This window comes from Anopheles cruzii, chromosome 3, assembly GCF_943734635.1.
Source record: "Anopheles cruzii chromosome 3, idAnoCruzAS_RS32_06, whole genome shotgun sequence".
In the NCBI taxonomy this organism is placed as follows: domain Eukaryota; kingdom Metazoa; phylum Arthropoda; class Insecta; order Diptera; family Culicidae; genus Anopheles; species Anopheles cruzii.
In genome coordinates this window covers 78,422,669-78,444,722 of record NC_069145.1, presented here as the reverse complement: position 1 = coordinate 78,444,722, position 22,054 = coordinate 78,422,669, and the positions used below count along the sequence as shown (strand labels likewise).

Below are 22,054 nucleotides of genomic sequence, written 5' to 3'. Positions count from 1 at the left end.
GATACTTCGGATGGTAATAATTACTTGTTTCTAAATTCCCACAAACGCAATGGGTAAACCTCCTTTTTCATTTAATATCCTTTTTACACTCATTTTTTAAATCAGAAATTCGATATTTGCAGACGACACTAAATGTGTCCCCCAGCGGGCAAAGTTGCGCGACTTTTCCTCATTTCCCTCCGTTTCTTCATGCTTCACCCCCCCTCAGGTCCACACTTGCTTCGGGTCTTGCGACTTCACCCCCCCTCAGGTCCACACTTGCTTCGGGTCCTGCGACTTCATCGATTTGTATTAAACGCCATCCTTTTTCCGCATAAGCGAGAGGATGTTCGTTCTCCCTCTTCTGGGTGTTTGTCGATTTTCTCACAGCAACATTCATCCCTTTGAGGTCAGGTTTTAAGTATATTCGTAAGCTTACTGTCGAAGCCAACAATTTTGACAGCCCAATGTTTTGATCCGATCGGTGCCGTGCGTGTGTGCTAATGAATAATATGGTAAGTATTTCGGTGTTTAAACCATATCTTCCGTGAAAAACAATTTATGTCATCATATATTGATCATTCTTCTTCATATATGGATAATTGTTTCAGTTTGCAGCAGCAGTGGAGCGAATAAGGAACACCACACCATGAAGTCCACCTCAACCACCTCTCCTTGAGGCTAATCAAAAATGCTCATTACGGGAACCACCGGAGACGCCTAATGGACAAGTGAATATGAATACAAAGTGTGTATTGAACCGTTTTGAATAAAACAGTAAAAATTATATGCACCGCAAATAACGTTGTTGAGTGTGTTTTGCGCTAAGTGCGCACCGGATCTTGGGATTCCGGTGCGCTAGGAAAGAAAGGGAATTTAAAAGGGAATAATAAAAAAGGGAAGTAACATGCCAAAAGGTCACGCTGTCGCGCTACAATTTTCGGCTTAAATTGGGCTTAAATTCAGTCAATTTAAGCCCAATTCAAGCCCAAAAGTGTCGCGCGGCCGTGCGATTTTGCCCGCTGGGCCGCTTGTACAATGCATTGTGCCATGTCACGCCGATGTTGAGATTGTTGCGTGACAACAATCCCATACGTGTGTGCGTGTGTGTGGCTATAGCACTTTTTTGCATTAGTGTTTGTGTTTTCGTTTCGGTTCGGGATTTTCGTAGGTTGACTCGGGTGTCAGGTTCGTCATCAAAGTTAGGTTCGCAGTGTATTAGTTAGGTTCCGAAATCGGCCGGATCATAAAAACAACTTCATAAAATATTTTGACGTTTCGTGTTTTCGTTTTTGAAAGAACTCAAGCTTAAAATCTCTAAAGGAGCGTGTTTTCGTGTTTCGTGTAGGACAAATTAACAAAAGTTAAGATAAATAAACTTTTGTTAGAGATAAAGTACGTAGTATTTAAAAGTGACGAATGTTAGGCTATTGAGCTCAAAGTTAATAATGGAATAGAGATTGATTGAATTTCAAAACATTCAAGAGAACGGTTGTGTTTTCGTTCGTCCTCGTATTTACGTATATTTTCGACGAGATGTGACTTAAAGTACAGTCAAATGTACGATTGATTTTTACTGTTTTTCCGGCGTCGGTGTGAGAGATAATTTCCCGTCGAACAAATCGCGGAACCCTTTTTCGGACGTGTTATCCGTTTTTCGGCGGATTCCATATTTCGTGTTGAACGCAGAAAAACAGACCGGGTGTTTTGTGATCGGACCAGTTTTATGTTCCCGTGTTTAAGCAGTGCAATAATAAAAGTGTGTAACGCAAAATCAATCCACCGTGTTTCGAAATAATAGAAAAGGCATAAAGTTCATCAAGGCAATATGTTCGCCAAAGGGAAAAGTGCGCGTCGGAATAGATCGCTCGTGAGTTGTTTGAAGATGACCAATTAAGCAATCCAGACGAGTTTGGCGAAGCAATAAATTTATTTCTCAACAGCGGAATTAGCATTAGTTTTCGGTTGGTGCCAGATCGCCTTTTTAAGCTCGGTTTAATGTTCTCGTGATCTCGCAAACAGCTTGCCGTTTTGGAAGTGTTAATGGTGCGTACTCAGAATGGATCGGTCGAACCGCGAATTGTTTATCGCCAGCGGTTCACGGTGTTGCTGATAAGTGGCGCGATTGCGTAGAAATCCGTTCCGGACGAGGGACGCTCTGCGCGGTCGGGGAAGTGGCTCGTGTTTCCGTTCTGATGTGTCACTAGCGGTGATTTTTGGAGCAAAAGTGCTGGTCAGAGAAGTGGTGCGTACAATGGGTCGATCGAAAGTGCGGGAAGCGCCGAGTGACGGTGGGCCGAGCATGGTGCTGGGAGTGTTATGCTGTGTCCTTCATCTCGTGTGTCGAACGTCCACGCAGCTCATCATCAACGTACAAAATCAGGTGCGTATTTATTCACCTTTTAGTCGATGGGAACATAACAAAAACGGAATTTCTCCAATGTTTTGGTCCGTTCGTCCGTTTGACAGTTCTTTTCTTCGAGCGAGAGTGTGTGTGTAACCCGTCTGGAACGGGCACACACACAAAGCACGTCGGCTTTGGACTGCGCGTGTAGTGGTGAATTATTTACCATCGCGCGTGTTGCGCGCTACATACAAGATGTCACGCGACATGTTTGGCGTCGCGTTTTTCTCGCACACACACACAGACGGATCCGGATGTTGTTCGGGAAATTTTGCATTATTTGTGTTTGTTCCCTTTCCCTCCCCCCGTGCGCGCGGAACTGTGTTCATTTCATGTTTGTTTTCCTCGCTCGCTGTCTGGCCCAGAGAACTGATTATTTTCGTATCTTATTTAGACAACCTCTCCATCATGGCGCCGTGGGGGGGGTGGCTCAACGGAACACCTGCACGGAATGGGCCCTGAAAAGACGCACGATGTCTGCGGCTGACAAATGCCCAGACGCAGACGGAGTGGATTGTTAATTGAACCAAAATATCTTACCGGTTCCACCGAACCGTGTGACGCAGGGAACGCGTCTGCCATGCCCAAATATTTATCTAATTGCACGCCTTGCGCTCCTTGGCCGACGAATCGACCTGGTCCTGCGGTCGATGCCTTGTGGTTTTCGTTCCGTTGACACAACATTACTTGTGGCCTCACGGCGGTGTACTGCGTCCGACCGAGCGACCGTTGGTTGTATCGATTTTGGGACGTCGAAAACGACGGCCACATTCCACGTACGGGCCCGGGGCACGTTTTTGGACCGGTGATAAAGAATTAATGGCGGCGAAGTCCATGGAGCACCCAACCCAAAACGTATCATATTCATCCCTTATACCATCCCTTTGGGCCCGGCTACCCTCGGTGTGGTCCAAAATTTACTGCCCCAAAACGGAGAAGAATGTTCCAAGAATTTATGTCACGAGAATGTCGGAAACCTTGGCCGAGTTGGAACGGTGAAACATTTGAAGAATGTTTTGTAAAATAACTCTGTCCGGGTCAAACTTCTCGGGTCGTTTCCCATTCACCATTTACCGTTGATGGTCATGCGAGCGGAAGAAAGAGTATGGTGTGTGGGCAAAAAACTGTACTTGGGGGTTTCAATTTATTTATTGGATACGACAGTTTATGATATGAAAAAGCTCCCTCTGGGCTACGCTAGTCCGTGCCGCATCGAACCCCGGACCCCTCGGACGTGAAAATTACATGATCCGATCCAATGAGACGCTTCATCCGGTCTGGCAGGAGCTGTCAAGAGCTCCGGCAGAGCAACATAATTAAATAACGATAACAATAATCTGCATAATAGCACCGCCCGTGTTCCAGCAGGAAAAACTGTGGCCAGGGAGGCGAAGCGAGCTCACGTAGAACGATGTTTTGCGTTGGCTAAATTTGCCGGTCAACAGCAATTTTTGATGTAAACAGTTCCGAACGGTTCGCTCGGGTACGCCACCGAGGTGGCCAATATTGGCCGTGGACGTGCTGTCGGTGTGAAAGTTGTTTTTCCACCACACGGTGCTTATGCTTCGCCGCTGATTGGTGCCGGCGAAGCGGTGTTTTACTACTAGACACCGCTTGTTGATGCGCTGCCAGTAACGTTTGAGTTGATTAGCGATTGGCGGACCCACGCTGAACGGAAGAAGAACTTGTTTGCCTCCAATCATGGCGTGGCTGGAATTGATCGTGGACCGTGACCTTAGTGTAGGGCAGACACATATTACACTTCCTACGATTCTTCCACCTATTTAGTTAAGAGTCACGTTACAATAAATTTAATTGCTGTAAAATTACCTACCAAAATGAAGGGGTTTATTCAATAGATGAAACGTTTGCGAGGTTTTTGTAATGGTGAGAGCTAAAAGAAAAGACGTTAAACTGATAATTATTTTGAACGGTTAAACCGTGCTGTAAATAAATGCACAAAAGAACTTGACAGAAAATATTCGAACAAAGATTTGAAGAGATTGTTGCCAATGAATCTAGACACAAACAATAGTGGAATTGTTTTATGTATATTTATCCAGCGGTATCTCTGCAAGACAGTCACGGAGCTACACGCACCGTGATTTGTTGGGCCATTTAGGGCATCGTTAGGGTCTGTCACGGAAATCTTCGGGAGCGCAATCGCCCCTGCCCCTGATCGCCAGATTTGGCCAGAGAACCACCAGGCATCTCTACTCCATACACACATCGCGGCCCCAGGCCGCCTTCGTAATGGCGTGATGGAACGCTTTCTGACCGTGCTTCGAACGTGATGATGTCAGATTGGCATCCTGGCCTTTGGCAGGGGGGGAAAAAAAGTTGCCTGACCCAAACCACCTAACCTGTAACCGCAGCGCGGAGCGAACGTGGTATCGTTTGTAAACAGTACAGCCGCCGCCGGATGGAGATCCCTGGAAGCACACAAAAAAAAAACGAGATTGCCACCGGAGCGAAACACGGAGCGAACGCAATCCATTTGCTGTGTGCGCGGCTGGGCCAAATTTATATTGAGAATGTGGTCACGAAATTTTAGCATGAAATTTCCGTGGCCTACGGAACGTGGCTCCATTTGTTTTTCGTGTGGCCATTATGGAGCTTTCTTTCGATCGACGCCCGAAACCTTCGGCGCTCCGTTCGATTAGCTGTCGAGATTGACGGGGTGTTTCGCCTGCTCCCGGTGGCCACTGTTTGAGTAGGGATCCTCGCAAATCCTCCCGTTTCGGGGACCGTTTGGTAGGCCCCCGATAACGCCGGAAACGCCGGAAACGCCAGCTTGCGTGTCTGCCCGTCGTCGGGTCGGTTCCAGACCAGATGGTGGAGATTAGATTAAAGTTTACCATTTTCATTAAATAAATTCTGTGCGAGAGCGAGATGGGGCTCTGTCAGGAGGCAGGATAAGATTCGCCATTTTGTGCGCCACAAGCAAGGTGGCCGTTTAAACGGCGTTTCGTTAAGTTGGTCGCTAAAACGTATCATGATGAGACTATAGATTATTGACTGCGAACAGTTAATATTCATAATATCAACTTGAAAAAGGATCCGTTTACACCATTGCGCTGATGGGAGAGCCAATCTTTGGGAATTGCCACAAATATGGGAGATGAATAAAGTATAAAAACCCTTGAGCTTGAACCGGTAATAAAATGTTTTGTACATAAAGCGAGTATTGTAATCTAGCACTTCTGATACCACGCAAATCAAATCACCTTCCTAATTGTGTTCTGTGGTACTCCGTAATGGAGTTTAGTTGCTGTTTAGTGGAGCTCCAAAACACAAACAGATTTATCCATTGCTTCACTCAGCAAAACTTCACTTCCACCGGAGTGAATCGAGTTCGTCAACAATTTCACATGCCATCGTTTGCGGCGTTTGCCGAAAAATTGATTAGAAACCAAACGAAACAAATGCCTTATCCAATCAAAACGGTTATTGAAAAACAAATCTTCTCTCCCCGAACGGTGCCATCCTTTCTATCCGGAGCCCACTCACCTCGCCTGTAGTCCCGTCATATCCGTCGCAATATTCGAAAGGAGTCAATGGCATCAATCAACTCCAAACCGGAGCGGGAAAACAGTACGGGAACAAAGCGCCCGGTATTGTGCCTAGTCAAGCATTCGGAATAGAACTCTGAGGAAAGTGAACTCTGTGTAAACGCACGGAAGAATGGCGCTCCGGGGTCCCGGGGGTGAAGCAAAAATAATATGGCCGGAATAGGAAGGCAGAAAAAAAGCTCCTGTTCCCTTCATCGGTATCATATTTTAGGTCGAGGAACCGTTTTCCGTGTGCTTTGAAAATTTCATTTTTCTTCCGTCGTGTCGGTTCCTGTTGTCGGCGAGGAAGGCGAAGGAAGGCATATCCTTGTGGGGGTCCCGGGGCTTTCGGTACGGTACCCCTTCCCCCCGGAACTTGTGGACCCTCCTCTCGACTTAACACATCAGCTTGTCAGCGAGATATCACGAATTTCCATCGGGGCAAACCGTAGTTTGTTTGCGCCCGGATTGCTCGTTTCTCGTTTTTGCTTAGCTTCACGCTGCCAGTTCTGCCGTTCACCGCTGGCAGCTGGGGTAAGTGCGTATGGTTGCCTCGCTTGTAGCCCCGCAGCTTACAAGATGTGCGTGTCGTCCGCCGGGCGTGCGTATTCAACGCAAAGCCCCCGTGTTCATGCCGACGGGCTCGGTGTTGCTGCTCGAGCGCAAGTTACAGTTCTTGCCGCAGAAAGGGCGACGGCGAGCCTATTTTTGGTAATGCTTTCGAAGGCTTTTTTTAAAAATGAATAATTTTCTATCGATTTATCTTACTGTATCATTTGAAAACAGGTTTTCAAACGGCACAACATGGAGACGCATGGTACTTCACGCGAAGGAGGCGCCTGGTGTTCGATAAAAGATCAGTTTATTCCGCAGGCAGCAGGCGGGGATGTTTTGATTTCGTACGAGCCGATCATTAAAAAACCCATCGATTCGCAATAGAAATCATCTTTGCTTAATGCCATCCATCTCCATGATTGATGGCTTCATTACTTGCACTCCTCCTTTTGAAGCGTAAAGTCGGCGGTCGGCACCAATTCTACGCACCCTACTGTCCACGGGCGCGACAGGCATAGCACGATGATTTAGCAGCTCGAAGCGTAAATTTATCGTCTTCGTACGCCGGGTCGGCTTTTACAGTGCCGCAGCTCTTCGACGCTGAATTTTGGCTCTTGTCATCATTCATCTTTCACTTTTTCCCACCGCCACGGTCGGTAAGTTCTTTGGTTTGCCGTCGGAAACTTTGGGTAACGCTACCAGGACAAAAAACCCCGTTGAGCCCGTCCGCTGGGGTGCTCCCTTATCAGGCACACCCCTTGCCAGGCACCCGTTGTTCATGTTTTGCATGTTTATGACTTTAGGGCACGGAACACGGTACACGCTTTTTGATGTGTGTGATCGGCAACGACCGACCGACCGACCGACCGATTTTTTCTTTTATTTTTACATTTAATAGTGATTATGGTGCCAGCTTCGGGGGTGCCCCTGCATTGGGGGGCGTGTCTACGTTGCACGCGGCACCGCGGAACGGAAGAATGGTTCCGCGCACGATTAGGACCATGAATTCATGAGGCAAGGCGCGTTTCACGGGCGCCCTGGGACAGGCAAGATAAAAAGCGGAGCGATTTGGTGTTAAATAAAATCTAACGAGTCCTGCGAGTCGGCTGATGATCGGCTGGAAGTGCCAGACGCCATCGCGACCGAGCGTCCCAGAGAACGTTTTATCTTCGGAGAAATGGTCGTGAATGGAGGAATGGGTCGTTGCAGTAATGCTCGAATGTGGTTTTTTTCGTGCTGTTCATTTTTTACGTTTGTTTGTCGCTTAATGCTCACGGTGGTGGGTAACATTTTTGTGGGTTCAATCTGGTGTTTCATTTCGTCACTCTTTACTCGATCGTTTACTTCCTTTACATGGAACTTTCATTTCTTCTCTACATGGAAATCCTGCCACACGTCACGATCGCCGCCCTTTAAACGTGCCGATTAACGGAAACCGAAAACAAATTTGTGGAATAACCATTGACTTGTTTAGCGCCAATCTCGGTACGTGGCCTTTGTCATGCCGTAATGATTTATCACCGATTAATGTTGTCGCCGAAGGCACCATTGTTGGCGGTGGCCGCAGCTGACGTTTGTTACGGTTTTATGTGCCGCACACTGTGCTGTATCATCAAACACGCACCGTCGCACGCATTGCCATTTGCTGCCGAACTTCCGGTGTTTTGCCTGCGCTGGGTGTGTGGAACCGGCCGGCGTTCGGTGTGAATATTTTTGCCGGTTTAATTTTGCAACCCCGGCCACCGCTGCCGGGTTCTTCGAACCCATTTCGGCCGGAGACGTGTATTTGCTTTCTGTTTATTTAGTGGCCATTTTGTTTTTCTTTTTCCAGTACCAGTACCAGTGTCCACCGGTTTTTTTTTTGGTTCTGCTTACCCAATTTACGAGCTTGTACCACGAGAGCATGAATATAAATGGGGACCCACCACTGGCGCCGTCGTCATCGTGGTCTTCGCTCCGGGTCGGCTTATGCTGGACGGGTTATACCGAAAGCGAACCAGGGCGAGAGAGGCACAGGGTTCCCGGGAGTGGGACGAGAAGAAGCATCCAAACAAAATGCGTGAATAAATATTTAGCTTTCGACCATGTTGTGCCAGCCGGTGGGACGTATCAACTCCTATGAATAGCTTGTGCGCCCTTCCCCGAAGGAGCAAAGGGCGGCCCGGTTTGGTCGGGACGGAAGCGAGGAAAGTAGCCTTGGTACGGGCAACTACCAGGACAACCGGTGTTCCGGAAGGAAGCGACCGGCGACGGGCTGGGCGAAGGCACACGGAAAAGGCAAGTCCGAGTCTCGTGTCTGGAGTGTGTGCTCGAGGCGACGGCGGCCGAGATTCGCTCCGAGCGTCGAGGATCGTCATGCATGATGTAGGATTTTTTCTTCCTTCTGTTTGTCCGGTCCGTCTTTCCCCACCCGTTTGCTGCCGTTCCGTTCTCTCCGGGTGTGGTACAACATTTTGGTTCTGCCCGTTCGAGCCCTGGTGGTGAGGCCGGTGGTCGAGAAAACCCGGAACCGGACGCTCGGCTTTCATAAATACCATCTAAGGGTAGAACTCGTTCCGGCCGTACCGACCACCGTTCACGCCACCATCCGCAACCGATTCTGTTTCATCTGGTACGCTTTTTTTTGTCCATAAATCACCCAAAACCAACAATTTCGTTGTCGTTCGGCAACCGCCCACAGTCACGCTGTTCGCTTACATGTGGTTTAGCTAGGAACCCGGCCCCACCCCGGTCGAGTCCGTACTGTTGCCGCCCTCCGGCGAGAGGCCGGCCCGATCGAGCCTCGGCCGGTGGAGGTCAAAAGTTTTCCTTCGCCGGGCAATTGGCCGGTGAACCATCGTTACTACTTCCCTGATGATAGCTTTCATTATTATGTTTATGATCAGATCGCGCCGCGCGCCATTGCTGGGAGTGATGCTTTTGAGGTCAAACTACGTCCGGTAATGGTGGCCGCAAAATAAAAAGAAAACCCCGCGTCGGTTGGTTGTTAAAAATTAGATTTTCCCAGGCGCGCAGCCAAACAGCGGCTGTCCGTCGGAAGCAGCATTATAGTTGGCAAGCGACCGAGGCCAGTACCGTGGCCACGGACAGCCACGGCAGGATTTGGATTTGTTGAACCCCGGCCAACCCCGGTGTCGTGATGCGGCGTTCGGCATATTTTTCGTGCCGACTCCGGAACCGGCTGGTGCCGGTGCCGGTAATCTCACTAATGGATAAGAGTTCCCGACCCACTAAGGGGCGGATCGATCGATGGCCGGATCGATACGCACGGCCCCAGAATCGAATTCGAAGAAATTATCCGTTTGTGACGTTACCAATTAACGACGCCGGACGTCCGGGGGCGAACGGTTTACGGTACGGGATTGGCGAGAAATTGGCCATTAAAATGGGTTCGGCCGTGGCGTCACGGGGTTCGCTCAGAAGGACCGTGGGCGACGCTGCTGGCTCGGCCGTTTGATTAACAAAACCGATTGGTCTTTTATTACAGGTTCGAGCGAACCCCCGGGGGAAGAAATAGAAATGAGCCGGCGGCAGCTGCCTCGCTGGGACCGAGGGACTTCGTTCGATCCGTTCCGGCCGGCAGAAGGCGGGCTTTCGAAATTGGTATCGATAAAATATTTCCTCGGGGTCAGATTCGGTCGGAATCGGTCGAAATGTTTCTCCGGCAACGGGAGGAGCATGGCGCGGGTCCCCGGTGGAGGTGGAATTGTGAAAATTATGAAATAATAAGGTCGTGCAGATTTTCTTTTCGCTAGGTTGCTATCCAATTCTTCGTAAAACATGGTATTTGATTCGGGCGGCAGGGTGTTCATAAATTAGGACGGGTGGGACCTTTTAAGCCTTCCCGGAACTGTCGCCTTGCCGCACCAATCTGCCGCCGCCCTGTGCGCCCCGTCGCATTACGCATTGCGATCGCGGTTACAGCGACCCGGGAAAGTCCGTTAAATAATTCACCAAAAAGTTTCCGATCCGACGGGCGACTTTTGGTCGAAGAAACCATTCCGATCCGCACTTAGCTGTCAAATGCTGCATGCTGGCCACGTCGCCCGCCAAAGGTCAACGATTTTGTGTCCCAGGTTTTCGGCAGATCCCAACCTCCGCCGGCGCCACCGTATGGCTTCTCCGAACGATAATATTTGCTCAAAAACGTCTCGAAGACTCTCCAAAGTGGTCACAATACACTTCTTCAGTTTTTGTTTCTGGTCTCAAACTCGCTGGCTTATCCGCCGCTCGGAAGGAAGCAAGTGAAGTGCGTTTTTACGTCGAAAGAACGGAAGCGGCGGGAAGGTGCCCTTAATGTGCCACTAAGGTTGGTTCCTGCTTCGTACTCCGGTCACGTTTTCGACACAATTAACCTACGCCAACCCAGCGGCAGCAGCAGTGCGGTGTGTAAAATTTTATGGATGGCCATCGAAAAAAACCGCACACGCTTTTATGTGGCGACGATCAACCGGTTTGTGGTACCGGAAAAAAACCACAATGGCCACAATCAACCGTTCGCTGGGCCATCAATCGGCGGGGGGAAACCCAAGACTGTCGAGAGAATCAAATCTGCGACCGGAGACAGTCCGACAAATTATCCCACTTCATCGGGCAGCATACAAATGATTCATTGTGGCACCGCTTTGTCACATCGGCCGGACCGGAAGTGATCGAAAGCAAGAAAAAAAAAATCTTAAATCACATTAAGCTTCCCTTTCTCGCGCTCTTTCTCTCCCCCCCGATTACTTAAACGCTTTTGGATACAAAGCTGTGTGTTGCGTGACGGACCGTGCCGGCCTTGGGTGGGTCAGAATAATGGGCATCTGTGATGGCCACCGATGAAAGCATTCATCATATTACAGGTTTGGATGTATGGAATGCTTTTATTCTCGCAGTTCCGCGGACAAATGGAACCCGAACCGGCAACTGAAGGTCGACGCGACCGTGTTTCCGTTTCGAGCGAAGAAAGTCCATTTTCTTATGCTCCTCTCGCTCTCTCTCTGTTTCGCTCAATAAACACTGTTAAAAATGTTAGAATAACGAACACCCCGGACCGGCGCCCAAGTATGACTGGTCAATGGCCGACGCCCAGGATGTCGTCCCGTGCTGTTCCGTCACCGCCGCGCTTTCGGCTGCCGCTAAACATAAAACATTGAACGGAAAACGAAAGGTGAGCCGTGAAAGTTGTGCCAGTTGAGTGACCGAATTTACTCCCCACTAACACCACTCGGCGGCGGCGACGGTGGCGCCGAGTGTTAGGGTGGTGAGTGGTCGACGCCTGGAGCCCCAACCCACTTGAGGCTTGCCAGGTTCTATGTCTCCGGCGGTGCTCTACACTTCGCGACTATCTCTAGCCGCCCGTTCTTTGTGCCACACGCGCCGGTGACCGGGTGACGGAGAAAGTCATAAACAAAATAAAAGAACAGAATAAAGGACTAACTTTTCCGCTTTTCCGCGTCGTCGTCGTTGTCGTCGTCGTTTCTCGGCGCCGACTTCGTGGCACAGCGCCAGCGTTCGGAGCAGTTCATTCCTTTGTCGCTCGCGTGGCTTTATGGACCGGGCACTTTTCCAGGTGTCCTCGCAGCTTCCTCATGGCGGGTCGGGTGGCGCCCACACACACATACATACACGATCCCCGGCGGTTGCAAATGCCTGCCCAGGACGACACACGAGGCACGGTAACGTGTTGTAACTTATTTTCTCCGCAAGCGAAATCACAGTCAGCGCGAAAGCTCAACGACACGGTGGGCTCGAATGGCCGGGAAAGGATAGACACGAACGGTCAATGGCACTATTTGGCGGAAGAGTGGGTTCTCTTTGTTCTTGGGTCTCAAGTGGTGGACATTTGTTTCCAATTCGCCACGATTCGACATCGCCAAGGCGCAATGTAATATTTTATTGGATTTGACATAAGAAATGGTCGCTGCGTTGTCATCCGGATATTTTTGGGCTCCTTTTACTCCGTTCAATTCTTTCTTGGTTCGTGTTTGAATGATGACATTGACATTGAATGATGCTGCAATAAAATGTGACAAGATGCTTCGGGCATGATGTTCCGTCATAAATAGACGAATAAAACCGGATTTAAAGAATCACGTAATAAGATCATATAAGATCATAAGCGTTGAGAACCGGACTGTTTTTAACACACAAAAAAAGTTTATAAAATTTCAATGCAAGCGATACATTTCTCCTATCTCTCTGCTAAATCATGGACTCCCAGATGTAAGAATTCTTCGTCTTTTTTAAGTAAACTAATTAGTCATCCTATTTCGACTTCCTCGTAGATAAACGAAGGGCTGCTCAGTCATTACGTGTCCCTTCGATGAAAAAGAATGATATTCGGAAAGAGGATAGCAGCTCCCATCCAAGTTTTTTGATAGTATCCTGAACCTTTTTTGCTTTGTAGATCATGGAGACGCCAGGTGTAGCGGTCATTGTACCCCACCAGGCGTCTCCATTTCGGACAACAAAAAGCGGCATTTTAGTGTTTTTCGATCAATGCATGGTTTCAATGCAATGTTTTAGGAGCTTGTGAAGCATCACACCTTTCTGTCCCATCAGTTGAGTTTATCTCATTGTTTAACATAATTGGTAACGGGTTCACAGTGTTAGTTCCACTATATGAAAACACTTTAATTGATAAACACAAATATTCATATTGAGATTGAGGTGTACGCTTTGTAATAAATTTATTAATAAGTAATAAGTTTACCCATGAACACAATGTTATTATGTAAAGTACATTATATTAAACAAAATACTATAACGACTACTACCAGTAAAAGTTACCAGCTCCAGGCTGCATGAGCTTTTTGGTTGACGCTACGGAATCGAAACAACGAACAAACTCACCGAAAGAGCGCGACTCTGTGCTTCTCGTGGTCTTCTGTTCCATGTTGTGTTCTTGTGCTTCTTTTATCAATAACAACATTATCTTACTTTTTACCACCACCAAACGACTCCGTACAATGCCCACGAGTGGCCCAACAAAAGGCGCCCCAACTCACATCGAATTACAGATGTAACAGTTTAATCGCCATTCTCGGCCCGCAGACGGGTCCGGCGGGCCTCCGGGGGGGCGTTCCTGGGGCCAACAATGTAGTGGCCGGCAGTCGCCGAAAACGGACGGTAAAGTTGGACTATTTTATGTCATTATTACCCGATGTGTTGGGGTTTAGTTTAGGGGTGGGCTGTTGTGTGTTCCTCCGTTCCTTGCTAGTTCCTGCCCAAGGCGAGAAGCCCACCACCGGGCCATGTGACAAACATATTTTGCCAACGCGTCTTGCGGTGCTCAGTGAGCGTTCGGGCGCGTGTGTGTGTGTGTTCGGGTGGTTAGTGCATAAAATTCGATAATGTGTGCCACCCCAGAAGGTGCTGTGTTCGGTGGCACCGGCGAAAGTCAAGTCGTCGGGTAGCGTGACGTAGTGAAGTTCTCGCGGTCGACGCGGGTTTCCATGCCCGTGTTGTGGCCCACTTTGTAACGTCAGCACAACACCAACAAGGCAACGGCAACCACCGGCAGCAGCAGCAGCATCATGGCACGGCACAATCAGAGAGCATCGTTCCGTGGATGGCGGCCGCGGAAGGATAACTTTTTCTTACGTAACAAAAAGTCGTTAAAAGAGCAATTGTTAATTTGACTCCCGCAGAAAGGCGAACCGCGGACCGGAGTGCCTCCTTCGCCAAGGGGTGGGGTGGGGTTAAGCCAGCCCGCTCGAGAATGGGCAAGAAAGGGCCCATAAAGGCGATCGGGTTGCGTGTCTGGCGAACGAGCGGGTTTTACGATTGTTGTTCGTTCGAAAGTAAGGCGTAAATGATGGCGCACGGCACGGCGGCCGCGGGGTATATGGCTGTGTTCCGCGTGTTCCCTGTTCATCTCATCCGTCCTCGGTCCTCGACCCGGTCGAGGGGGCAACGTGTCAAAGATCCGTGTTTCGTTGGCCTGCAGAAATAAAAGCGAGAAGGACTTGAAAGTAAGTTTCATTCTTTCGCCGCGCGTTCTTCCAAAGATAGGGGCGCCCATTTTGCACCGGCGGTCCCGGCGAAGGTAAAGAAAGTTTTTCTTTAGTAAATGTTCACACTTTTTTTTTCTCTCTGCCCAATCGTCCCTTACGCCACGCGTTTTGTTTCATTTCCAAGGAAGTTGCGAGCCACCGATCGGGCTGGGAATGGAAATGCGAGCGAACTCGAAGGCGAGGCGTGCTCGAAGGAAGTTCGATGGAAGTTGGTCGCCTGGTCCCCGGCACACCGTTTAGCGTTTAACGGCACGGGACGACCGCAGCGGACCGAGTACTGCGGAGGTCCATAAATTTTGCAACAAACTTATTTTTTGCCCCCCTCCGGTGTGCTGCGCTGACTGACCCCGAATGCCCGTGTAGAAACGGGGAGAGGTGGCGCGGGGTCAACTCAGCTTAATTGGCTGCATAAATATTTAATTTCAATTTTTGCACTTGTTGAGAGAAATTTTAAACCTCCGACCCATTAATAAGCCAACGTTCCGACATCCGCCGGTCTGGTGCGGGTCTCCGGCTAATTACGAAGGCGAAGGTAACCGTTGGGGGGGCTTAGATTTAGCCTCTCAAAGTTGGTCATCGAAGACCCTCGCCTGCTGCCAGGTGGAGCCCACAACAACAAGCCCACAAAGAGAAAAAAAAACCAATCGTTGCCCATGTTTGCCCATCCGGAAACTTACGGAAAGTTGCAGGATGCCCGCACTCCGCCGCTAGTGGCTTCGACTTATTCGGGGCTTCGGTGTTTTTGATAAATTGGGGACCACTCAGAGGGCACGCTGGCGTCGGGTAGCGGAGTTGCCACTCTAATTGCTTGGTGGCACGTGATGGGCCGATCCAGTGACGCGTCCATCGCTCCCGGGCCAAATTGGCCCAACAGTCTCGGCTGCCCCAAACAACGAGCCGAGAACCAAAACACTGTTGTGCGTATGTACGACATGCCGAGGGCCACGCAGAGAGAGCGAGAAAAAACCTCCTGACGAGGTCCTTCGGGTGTCCGGGTGCGTGTATGGCGGCGGCCGGGGACAGAGCAAACAGTGCCCTCGATCGAGAGGATAATGACAGAATCGAATCACGCCCGTGTGTCGTGCACACATCACGGAGCAGGACGGTGACACACGAAAGCAGCACTCTTCACGACAACGGTGCTACGACATGGTGCGCGTTGCGTAAGCGCACACACCGACGCAAGGACGCAAGTAGGAAGGTTTAATGTCGGGTGGCCCTTGTTTGCCCAACGATGGGCCAATCGGTGTGTGTGTGGCTCAGTACGCATCTGTATTTAGTGTTTTATTGGGGGGACAAATTTGGTTTTATGGGGCAACAGCTCGGGAGAGAGCGCTCAACCGTTTATTAGGACCGCACCGTTTCGTGTGATTGAGGTCCTCGTCCGAGCCCTGGCAGGCAGGCATCATAATCCTGATTGTTGGCATTGGGAGAAAATGAGGAACGAGCATAATAAGGCCGTGAGCCACCAGGCGCCTCCATCATCGGTTTTTTGGGAGGTGCCATCAGCTCAGGGTGCAAGTAATCTTTTCCTGCCTTGTTTGCTGTGAAAGGCTAATTCTTATTTATTGAATCATCACCCCAACCAACCTGGGAGTCTTCTTTTCCGTTGTAACGACGAGTACCGCAACGCCCAGGAGCTTTCGGAGCAGTGATTAAGCCGAGTGCCGGAACCTGAGCCACTCATTTGGGTGCAACGGTGAACGGGTCATTATCGTGATGGCTCACCATCATGAGTGCACGCAGCACCACCAGCAGCTGTCGATTATCATCTGGCCGAGCAAAAGTGCAATCAACCTTACTGCGGGATACGTCCGGGATGACCACCGGTTCCAGCGGTTCCCTCGAGCGTTACAAGGTTGGCCCGAGACCGGGGCCCACTTAGCGCGCTTCGTTCGAACACATTCGAACGATATTAGCTATACGTGCAAAATGGCGTTTTCGGCTGATGGGAAAGTGATGAGCAGCGCCCGGTTGTGCCCCATCGAAATGGTCGTTTGGTGAGCATAGCCACCCTTATCGTTGCTGGCGCACGGAACGTTGGTGAAATGGTGGGCGATAAACATTTTAGCGGCGCGTCCCGATCACGACCCGGTGGCACATGTTTGCCACCCCAGAGAGCATCGCAAATGAGGACGAAGGAGGCCGGACGGCCTGGGAGTGGCGAACGGTAATTTATGATACAGATGCTTTTGATAATGATACGACGGCCGACGGTTCGGTCGGTGCCGCCGTGTGGTCGGAGGTGTTAGATATGCTCATAGGTTCATTTGCATAACAATGCCGATGGGTTTTGGGAGTGTGCGGTTTGAAGTTCGAACCGGGCCGCGGTTGTTCCTAACGATGCCCCACTATCTGTGTGTCTGAAGTTAAATGTTTTAGACGCATCATTATCACATGACGCGCGCGACCTCGTGTGGGCAAATTTAATTGCAAAATGATGCAATTTGTTAACGAGATTTTTTTGGTTTGACCCTCCACCACCAGATTAACTATCGTTTCTGGCTGGTTCGCTGTTCGCTTTGATTGACGCATAAAACCAATGCTGCCATCGGAGCATCCGGCATTAATTTATCCTCGTGGCCGTCTGGAACACAACTAAAAGCCCAACTTTACGAGCCGTTTCGGTTGATTCTGGTTTACGAGGTCCGGTCGTCGGTCGCTGACACTAATTTGTGCTGTTCACGTCGTCGTCGTCTGCCGTTAGTTTTATTCCATCTTCTTTCCATCTTCACGATCCCGGTGGCCCACGATGGCAACGAAGGACGTTCATCATGCCTGCCCGGGCACGTCTCACGTGGCCTGTGGCACAGAAGATGGTGCTGCCGTTAAAGGTTTTATGCCAACAGTAAACCTCCAGGGGACCCCCCGACCGGATTTACGTAGATAAATTGACAGCGAGCCTCACTGAGCGGGGCCGGGGTCGATTGCGTTACGCGGAAGGAGCGAGCCCAATGGGTCAATTTATGGCACGGCGAATGACGTGGAATTGTGGCTTATTTGCAGCGAATATCAGTGCCACGGACACCATTTGCTTTCCCCTGGGGATGGTGGCCATTTTTTATTGTGGTTTCATTTCATCAATTCGAAATGTCGTCCCGTGAATACGCGAGCGGCCCGTTTCAGCTGTTGCTCGCCTGCCACCGAGCGGCCATGGTGAGAAGAAAAGCGAAACTTTTCCAATAATAAAGCCCAAAACTCGGTGACAATAAATAAAGGCTCCACGCGGGCGTCCGTCCGTTCGCGGACGGCAAAAGCGAAAAAGCCGGCACGAGGTGGTCGGTCTCCCTGGCGAGCTCAGAATTAATTGAAGGCGGCATACGTAAACTTCCGGTGCGCCCAACGCCTTGACCGGGACCGGTGCCAATGATGAATGGAACTCGGCTCCTCATGTGGCCATTAAACTTTGGCATTAGCCGGACGGCTCCGGATTCGCTTGGCGGATCTTCTCGCTCGCGAAAGTTTGCGGCTTCTGGTTCTTTTAATAATCATTATACCGCGGCTGGGGGAAGGGACGGCGCACGGTGAAGGTGACTTCACCTCGGGCAAACTTAGCGGGTGGTTCGTCGGCACCGAACCGTGTCCCGACTCTTCCGCTCGGCGCCCCCTGGCTTAATAAATGTTTCAGAAGCTTTTCGAAACAAAACAAAAATGTTAATGGAAAAACTGTGACGACTCCTGCTGTGCCGCGGTTCCTGCAACGGGGGGGATGCCCGCGGGGTATGGCCGCGGCCGGGTGCAAATCGAAACCGCAAACGCATGCGACCGAACCACACGTTCCGAGTTCTTTCTGCGCGGCTCACGGCGGTTGTGGTGAAGTTCCTGTATCCTTAAGACACAGACGTTCGCTCCGAAATAAATCTTGTCCTTTTGCGTCGTTGGCATGTGTGTGTGTGTTTGCCGGTTGCTGTATGTTTGTCCCCGTGTGGCAGCCAAGTTTTCCGGTTTTCCGCACGAGCTCTGCATTGCATTCGCGCCGCTATGCTGCTGCATAATTTATTCACGTCACTCACGCTCGCGCCCAGCATGCACGCAATACGCGGTCCCACGTCTTGGTCGGTCTGTCGGGGGTCGGTGTGGTGCCACGGTCGTCGCAGTGGCGCAACACACTCCGGTGCCGCAGCACACGAGTGACAGGATGTTAGTCTAATTTTCAATACTGCCTTTCTGCCGCGACGTGCGCGTCACGTCACGAGTGGCTCACGCAAACCAATGCACCAATATGTTGGTGCTGTGTGTTTTTGTGGCCGGATTTCCCCAAACACCGAGGTTGAGTTTGCAGTGCGCGCAGATGATTACTTCTGGGTCCGAAGTTCTCTGCCCAGCTCTCGGGGTGTTGGGCTCACAGTTGGGCTCACTCCCAACAGGTGGTATGAATCTCATTAGCTTCACTTTACTCGGCTCCATGGTGGGCTCCCTAGTGGGCTAGCAACGGGGATCGGATTCGTACCGATGTAATCAACGCGCGCGCGTTGGAGGAAACCGTCTTGGAAGAGCTCTAAGCTCTAAGACCCACCATTTTGCTGATGGCCGCCCTCGGGGAGTGGATGAGGAAAAATCTTCATCATGCTGCCCACTGGCTGGCTGGCTGGCTAGTGTGTGATTTTAAACTAAACACACTGTACTGCTGCTACTGTCCACCGACCGTGCGAAGCCGTCTGTTGCCCGTGTCTCGGCGGGTTTCTCTCGGTAGGTCCTGTACGGTGTGCCGTTGGCGAACGGTATCCTTAGGGCGTGTGTGTGGCGATGATAAAGTGTAAACGAAGTGTTGAGCGGTCGGTCGATTCACTGTCTCGGTCTTGGTTGTCTGTTGCATATGGATAAATTGCCACGATGTTGCCCCCGTGAGGGCTCTCGGGCTGCTCCGCGGCGAAAGTGGCTAGAAATCAGTGGAAAATGGCTCGTTCACCGACACATTGGCCTCTTAGGCAGTCACACTTTCCATTCACAAGTTTGGAAGGGTCAGTCTAGTCACAAAAAGGAATTATAATATTGTTTGTTTGTTTGAAACGTTTAATTATGTGTTTCTCATGGAGACGATGTTAGCACGTCGTAGTTATATTCAAGATGAAAGATTATTTTATTCTGGTTCGCTCGAGTATGCCTCTTTCATGTCAACACGAGTTGCTCGTGGCATACAATCGTGGTCTTTCAGACTTTGGATCCATTCAAATCGAACCGCTTTTTGTCAACGCATTCCGCACTGGCGCACTAGTCTGTCCAATAAGTTTTGCGGTACAATAACAGAGGGCACTGCTGCTAACCTAATTATATTTTTGGTATGTTGGTACACTCTTCATATGAACGTACGTGAAGTTTCATTTCAATCGGTCACTTAATTCGTTTTTTACAAGCCATTTACTATCGACGTGTTACAGTATTTTTTATGAAGGAAAAAATCAAGAATCGTGCTGTGATTTAACTTTCATTTTTGGAAGGTTGCAAAGTAAGGAACGTTGAAAATACATAAGGGCTCTTTGCCTTCAATTAGTACAGTTGAAAGCTAGGTTGTTGAATTTAAACGTGGTCGTACAAGCCTTGACGACGATCCACGTCAAGAACGTCCAAAAACAGTAGCAAACACCTGTAATCGTAGGAAAATACAGAATATCGTATTGGAAAATCGTTCTTTATCATCTGGACAATTCACCGTGTCACAAGAGCATTTTGACATTGGCAAAAATCCATGAAGTAAAGCTCGAATTTTTGAAGCATCCGCCGTATTCACCAGATTTGGACCCTAGCGACTTCCATCTGTTTCCAGAACTAATTCCTATTTCCAGACCTAAATTCATGCGTGGAATTGTTCTCACTTCAAGTATGGAATTCATAAATTGGAACTGGAACATTGGAACTTACTGAACAACCCAGTGTTTAGTGTAATATTCCTCTTCAAAAAGATCAGATAGAAAAAAGGCCATCGGATTAGCAACTTGGGTTTTGGAGAGCCATTGTGTGGTTAAAATGCTTGGGTGGCTAAGATTTCATGATACTAGCGTGTTCAATAAGTTTTGCGCCTCAATACCAGAGGGCGCTGGTAGGAGTGTAATTTTTTTTTGTTGGATTGGTACACTCTTCAAATGAACGTATGTAAAGTTTCATTTCAATCGGTCACTTACTTTTTTTTTTACAAGCCATTTAGTATCGACATGTCACAGAATATTTTTACAGCTTTTATGACGTCATTATTTGACGAAAAACCTTTTCTGCGCACGATTTTTTTTGGTTTGAAAACAGATGGAAGTCGTTAGGAGCCAAATCTAGTGAATACGGTGGATACTCCAACAATTCGGACTTTAATTCATGGATTTTTGCCATTTTCGAAATGCTCTTCTGACAGGGTGCATTGCCCTGATGGAAGAGGTTTTTTTCTTCTGCAGTGCGGGTCTTTTTCCACGAATTTTCGCTTTCAGTTGCTCTAAAATGTTACAAAAATAGTCAAAATTTATTGTTTTATCAATTTACAAGTAATCCGTTAGCAAAATTCCATTCGCATCCCACAAAACTGATGCTAACATCTTTTCAGGCAATTTCTGGACGAAGTCGTTTCGGAACTGAAGAAAAAGGTTCACACCACTCCTTAACCTCTTGTTTTGATTCAGGATCATGATGATAGACTTAAGTCTCATCCCTAGTGATAATTCAATGCACAAAATCCACTTTATCCAATCGAAAACGCTTTAAATGTTGTCAACAAAGATGCATTCGAATGCGTTTGTAGCAAATGCGGCACCCATGTTGCAAACAGCTTTCAGGAACCCAAAACTTCAGTCAAAATATTGATTATACTGCTCAATGAGTTGGCTAGGGATGGTACTTAATTTCTATCAGTGATTAGACGATTTTCGAAAACGATATCCTGTATTGTTTTACGATTTCCGATGTTGTGTCTGTTTTTTGACGTTTTTGACATGGATCGTCGTAAAGGCTACTACGACCGCATTTAAACTCAGAAACCCCTCTTTTAACCACCTAATTAAAGGTAAAGAGTCCTTATACACTTTCAACATTCGTTCATAATTTTCCTTTGCTTTTAAACCTTTCAAAAATAAAAATTCAATCACTGCACGATACTTGGTTTTTTCCATTGTGAAAAATACTGTGACATGTCGATACTAAATGGCTTGTAAAAAAAAAGTAAGTGACCGATTGAAATGAAACTTTACATACGTTCATTTGAAGAGTATACCAATCCAACAAAAAAAAATTAGACTTCTACCAGCACCCTCTGGTATCGAGGCGCAAAACTTATTGAACACGCTAGTACACGTGGGAAGTGACGACTGCTGACAACTCCTTTGCTCTTTCAAATGGAATGTGCTTCTTTAGAATTGTGTAAGGCTTAAGAACATTCAGTTTTTAGCTTAGCGTACAATACTTCCGTCGGATGCTTGTATCTTCAATTCTTCAACTACGGAGTACTGATCTATTATTAGTTTAAGAAATGTAACTGTTTGATGTTATGCAACAGTCATTGTTGAACCTGTGACTGTGATGTGACCCGAAAACGGAGCCTTGGAATCGTCTCGGGTGCTTCACGTTTAACGCCCAAAATGTTAATTTCG

At 48.8% G+C, this 22,054-nt stretch overlaps 1 protein-coding gene across 1 annotated transcript in view; it reads left to right on the top strand.

Moving 5' to 3' along the window:
- Positions 1–2,233: 2,233 nt before the first annotated feature.
- The window catches only part of LOC128271059 (out at first protein), a 41,294-nt gene continuing 21,473 nt past the window's right edge, over positions 2,234–22,054 (top strand). The window contains exon 1 of the mRNA XM_053008491.1: positions 2,234–2,362. Within this exon, the coding sequence (XP_052864451.1) occupies positions 2,234–2,362 (129 nt within the window). The remainder of the gene's footprint in view (positions 2,363–22,054) is intronic.